Source organism: Microcebus murinus, chromosome 26 (assembly GCF_040939455.1).
Source record: "Microcebus murinus isolate Inina chromosome 26, M.murinus_Inina_mat1.0, whole genome shotgun sequence".
Lineage (NCBI taxonomy): Eukaryota > Metazoa > Chordata > Mammalia > Primates > Cheirogaleidae > Microcebus > Microcebus murinus.
Window position 1 is genome coordinate 6,630,484 of NC_134129.1, and position 6,000 is coordinate 6,636,483.

Here is a 6,000-nt window from a genome sequence, read left to right on the forward strand (position 1 = left end):
TGGGAGGCCGAGGTGGGCAGATTGCTTGAGGTCAGGAGTTCGAAACCAGCCTGAGCAAGAGCAAGACCCCATCTCTACTATAAATAGAAAGAAATTAATTGGCCAACTAATATATATAGAAAAAATTAGCTGGGCATGGTGGTGCATTCCTGTAGTCCCTGCTATTCCGGAGGTTGAGGCAGGAGGATCGCTCAAATCCGGGAGTTTGAGGTTGCTGTGAGCTAGGCTGATGCCATGGCACTCACTCTAACCTGGGCAACAAAGCGAGACTCTCTCTCAAAAAAAAAAAAAAAAAAAAAAAAAAAAAAAAAAAGAAATGGAATTAGAACTAATGGATGAGGAACCTTGAACATAACTTCTGTGAGCCCCAACTCACTCATCTGTGAAGTGGATAAAATAATCTCTACCCAGAAGAGGGTTATTGCAAGGAACAGAGTGACAGGACATTAAGAGCCCAGGGTGATATCCACCCTATGTGACAGCTCAAAAGAATGTGCCCCTTATCATATAGTCCCTCTCGTCACCACAGCGACACATCCAGTTATTCAAGAGAGTCATCATCCATTACAGAAAGGAGGAAACAGATTTAAAGAAGTAAAGGAATTGCCCAAATTCCAGAACTGGACTGATACTTTTATCTCCTGACTCCCTAGTGCTCTTTTCTCACTGAAGTAACTAGTCAGAAAAATGAACTACAACGCAAACTCCAGTTAATTTCCTCTCTATCACCCCACCCCAGTAAAAAGCTCCTATTATTTTTCTTGTGTGCTAGCAAAATACATTTGCCTAAGGAAGGATATTGTGTAGTGGTCTCCAAAGTGGGTTGCATAAACCTCAAAGGTATGCAAGATTGATCCATTGGGAAAGAAAATTTTAGAATATCTAATTACATTTCATTTATTTCATCTTTCTTAATTCCTTTTTGCATATATTTAATAATTTACATGGACTATTAGTACAGTACATTTATATAATTTCTAAATGGATTAATATTCGTATAAGAGGGATCTGTGCTCAAGATGTTTGCCTGAAAGGTATTATTTTAAAAATTCGGAGATTACTGCCGTAAAGAACTGTGTTTGAGAGCACAACTTAGCCCTAAAAATGTCCTAAAGGAATCAGAGGAGAGTAGAGGATTAGTCAGTGAAATGTTATTTTGATACAGTTATAATAACCACATTTTAATGTTCCTAATAAGACATATTACAGACATTGTTTTTTAATTTTAATACATCACAAATTGAAGGCACTGAAATGTTGCCCAAATTCTCTTATTTTCAAAAAGTTCCATAAAAATGAGAATTTTTCTTTCCCGTTTGTATGAACTGTGATGCAGCTGGTATCCCACTGTGGCGTGTAATAGCTTTTGTTATCAAATACATCTTCCTGGTCTATCCATAATCCTAACGCTGTGGTTTAAGTCAATCTTCCCACATTATTTTTTTCCATGAAAAATATGTGCTTTTCATAGATTCTTGAGCTGAGATCTAGGGACCTTGTGGAATTGCATGCAAAATTTTGTATGGTGGCACATATTCCTGGAGCAAAGTTTCTTATATTCTTAAAAATGTCCCATCACAAAAGTAGCTGAGAAACATCTCTCAATGTGTAATCCCCTTGTGGAGCAGATTACTCCTCAGATATATTTTTTCTAGTTTTCATGTTCTGAATTACTTCAGCAGAGACCCCACTTAACATTCTGCGGAGCCTCTCAGCCCATTAGATCCAAAGATGAGCTGGTTCCTCTTCCTTCCAAAGATTCACTGGCATTTTGCTGCCAGTTGCTTGCAAATCCCACTTGTTTTCCTTGGATTTTTCTCATAGCTTCTATATCCAAGCACTTCAATTACCACTGTGGCTCTCCTAAGAGCCATATTGCATGCAGACCCCAAATTAATTTTGATATGTTACTGAGACTATGATAAATGATGAAAGGGGAAGAGAATGAATCTAACCTTTAGTGTGAGCCAGGTGTTTTACATACGTTATCCTTTTAATCCTTGTAACTACCCTGTAAGTATGCATTATTATTGTCCCCTTGCTCTCTTCTCTCTGACATACAAATAAAAGATAATTTACTAGAAGTTCAAATGGAAAAATCAGTTAATTTCATCTGTAATATTTATGCCTATAGTTTATTCCATTTCAAAGCATGCTTTCTAAGAAAAGGTAGTAATTGGGTAAGGGAGTCATCACCTCTACTAGACTAAGCCTCTTGAAGACAAGAGCTTTGTTTTATTCATATTCTCCAGAACTGAGACTGATACTTAGTGCATAGTAGGCACACAATAAACATTGCTGGAATGACTCAATTGATTGAGCAACTACTATATCCCAGATTCTTTACCTTGGGAGGCAAAAGTAGTATTCTCTCCATTTTATAGGTGAAAAACTGAGTCTCAAAGAGAGTGAATAACTTGCACAAGATCACAATTTGTAAGTGGCAAGACCATTAGATAAAGACATGTTTTACTGACACTCTAAAATTCTTGTTCTTTCTGCCAGTCACAGTAATAGCATGCCTTCTTTAAACATTAAAAAGAACCTGCTATCAGAAAGGTATTATAAATATTTCGGAAGACATTCGGTGAGTAACAAAATTTAAATTACAAAGAAATTTCTTTTTCTCAACTCCCCTTTCCTAACAAAGTGTCACGATGTGCCAAACCTGTCGTGACAAGATTGAATTTACTTTAAAAGCATACATAATAGAATCAACCAAAAAATATTCCAATATAACTGACAAAATATTACTCATACATGTTTAACACCTATAACAATACAAGTTATGTCATTACTCATGAATAGTAAATGATCTTATTATTTATGTAGGAAATATAAATGTGCTATTACAGGTATTTTCATATTATATAATTTTTCCATAAGTATTAATGAATCCTCAGAAAATATTTTATTATCATCATTGAACATTTCTTATGGCATTTCTGAAAACACTTAAAATTTTCCTAGTTTCTATGAGTATAAAATTCCATAAAATTTGATCTAAGCCAATGATTTTTTTTCTCTAGGAATAGGCAATTTCAGTTTATTTATCTTATTAATTTCAACTTAACCACAATTACTATTTTCAAAGCAATGATTTTAACTAACTAGAGGTTTTAATTTTGACATTTTAAAAATATGGAATGCTTTGTGAATTTTATTAGAATAAATATATTTATGTAGCTTAGTGTACTTAATACCTGCAATTGCACCCTAAATATTATCTTTTAAAATCATTATCTTGAACCAGTGTTTTTAGAATGTGTAACTATACATAATGTTAAACAGTATTAATTTTATCATTTAAATAATTTTTATAAAAGTTTAGCATTTTTATAATTTGATCATTATTAACTTTAAATGACTGCGAATAGTAGCAAAAGCTTTAATTTCAACCATAATATCATTTTTCTTAATGGTACACTTCATCATTGAAGTATAGTAGTAAATGGTGCAGAAAATATAAGAAATATTTTATCTCCTAATCCAAAATCTTCTGCGGTATTTAAATAAATTATTTGAAAATTCAGCTTATTGAATGTTTTATATTAGTAACAATATTAAAAACCTATTATCATTATATATAGTATACATGTGTGTACTTATATGTTTAAGCCATATTTTATATTTAAATTATGAAAAATTGGAATCCTTTTTCTGAGCTCAAGGAAAAGGGTTTAATTCCAACAGAAACAAGGAAGTTTTGTTATATCACATTACTATGAGATAAATTGTATAGTAAGACAGAAGTTTCAGGTTTAACATGATCATCTACAGACTCACCCGGTATCCCGACCGCTTGACTAATAAAAAACCTTCAAAGTACAAGGGTAGAGCAGTCATCTTTAACCTTTCCTGGAAGATCCTGCGAGGGGCTGGTTTTGGGGGCTTCTTGGCCATCATGCTCTCTCTTTAGTGTGTGGTTTGGTTTCAACTATATCGAGTTTCAAACAAAATGAAATCTCCCTTGTGTGAGAGGAAAAGGCAACTAACTGTTCAAGGAGGAAGTCCCAACTTGCTTTTTAACCACCAACAGTACCACCGACAGGAGACACACACACACACATATACACACACACACACTTTTTTCCCTTTACGTTTTTTTTGGAGGAAGAAAGAACTGGCATAGACCAACTTTTGGAGGGTAATCTCTGAGTGAACGACACGTACTTAGATTTACAGTAGCAAAACAAACAGAAGATTAACATCACCCAGGGATGAAAGAAACAGGTGTAGAGATTGTAGACTTTAGGGGAGACATCAAGGACACATTTGTTTTTTCTTTTTTTGTTGTTGTTGTTTGTCCATTTTTATTTCCAGAAGACATGACTTGAATAAAGTCTACTTCATTAAAAATTACTTCAGGCCAGGCATGGTGGCTCATGCCTATAATTGTACCACTTCAGGAGGCTGAGGCAGGAGGATCACTTGAGGCCAGGAGTTCTAGAAGAGCCTGGGCAATAGCAAGACCTTATATCTACACAAAAGTTTTAAAATTTAGCCGGGTGTGATGGCGTGCACCTGTAGACCCAGCTACTCAGGAGGCTGAGGCAGGAGGATCGCTTGAGCCCAGGAGTTGGAGGCTGCAGTGATCTAGGATGATGCCACCGCACTCCAGATTGGCCTTCAGAGTAAGACCTTGTCTCAGAAAAAGAAAAAAAAAAAAATTCATGGGATCATGAATTATGTTCGTACTATTTCTGTTGGTTAAATATTTCAGGGCTGAGCTTTGTTTAAATTAAAAAAAAAAATGGTTCTCCCATCTCATGCCCATTTTGATTATTCACTAAATAAAAACACAGTTACGAGAACATGGAATTTTTCACTTTTTTGCCAACGGGTATTCCAAGTCTATGGGTCACTGGCGGATATTTGGTGCTGTGGTTTGAATGTGTCTCCCAAAGTTCATGTGTTGGAAATTTAATCCCCAATGCAACAGTGTTGACAAGTGGGACCTCTGAGAGGTGATTAAGTCATGAGGACTCTGCCTGCATAAGTGGCTAAATGCCATGATTGAGGGAGTGCATTAGTTATCAAGTGAGTGAATTTCTTGTAAAAGCAAGTTTCGCTCTCTCTTGCTCCCTCTTACTCTCTCCCATTCACTCTCGCTCTCTCTCGTTCTTCCACTCTCTGCCATGGCCTAATGAGCATGAAGGTCTTTGCCAGTTACTGGTGCCAGGCTCTTGGATTTCCAGAACCATAAGCCAAACAAATTTCTGTTCATTATAAATTGCCCAGTCTGTAGGATTCTGTTACAGCAGCACAAAACACAGTAAAACATTTGGCAAAAAATATCTGGCAGAGAAAGCTCTAGGTTTTCAAACTTCCATTTTGTTCTTTTATGTTTTATGAGCTGTAGATCACTAATGAGCTATAGATCACTTTATGAGCTGTAGATCACTATGATCCATGGATGGGATCCCCACAGTTATCTAGTGAGATTTATAGAGCTATACTGGGGTCAAAATGCATTCAACAGTTGCATGTGAGAAATGGTCTTCGAGATATTGGATTTGGCCTAGTACAGTGCAGGGAATGATGGAAGCAAAGACTATTATTAGAAGGAATTCTGATTTGTCCTACAGGGGTCCTGAGAATTTTCATCATTGTCTCTTTCACCTTCAGTATTTCAGAAATTACTCTAGATTTAGGAAAGGGTGGGCCCCGGTAAGACCAGCCAATTCTCAGAAATCAAAGCAAGCCAGGAATTTTCTGTCTGATCCTCCTCTCCTAATGGAAAAACCACATGGTTTTCTCCACTAGTATGGGTCCCACTGACCCTGCAACTGTAGCTATGGGGAGCTAAATTGTCCACAAAGTGAGTAGAACAATACAGACTAATAATGAGTAAATCAGAGAAGAGTTTTCAGATGCATTATCAAAATGAAAACAGTTTGTAACAGAAATTGGGAGTTGAAAATGCAAAATTACTGCTTTGCCTTTATAACAAGTCTAGACCTGCTTCTTGCTACCCAAACCTTCAATGATAAAATGTAA

At 36.0% G+C, this 6,000-nt stretch overlaps 1 protein-coding gene across 1 annotated transcript in view; it reads right to left on the reverse strand.

Annotated features, from left to right (window-relative positions):
• STAP1 (signal transducing adaptor family member 1) overlaps nucleotides 1-3,995 on the reverse strand; it is a 31,838-nt gene extending 27,843 nt beyond the window's left edge. Inside the window, 1 exon segment of the mRNA XM_012760995.3 lies at nucleotides 3,787-3,995. Coding sequence (XP_012616449.2) covers nucleotides 3,787-3,906 — 120 coding nt within the window. The 5' untranslated portion in view covers nucleotides 3,907-3,995.
• Between the last annotated feature and the right edge of the window lie 2,005 nt (nucleotides 3,996-6,000).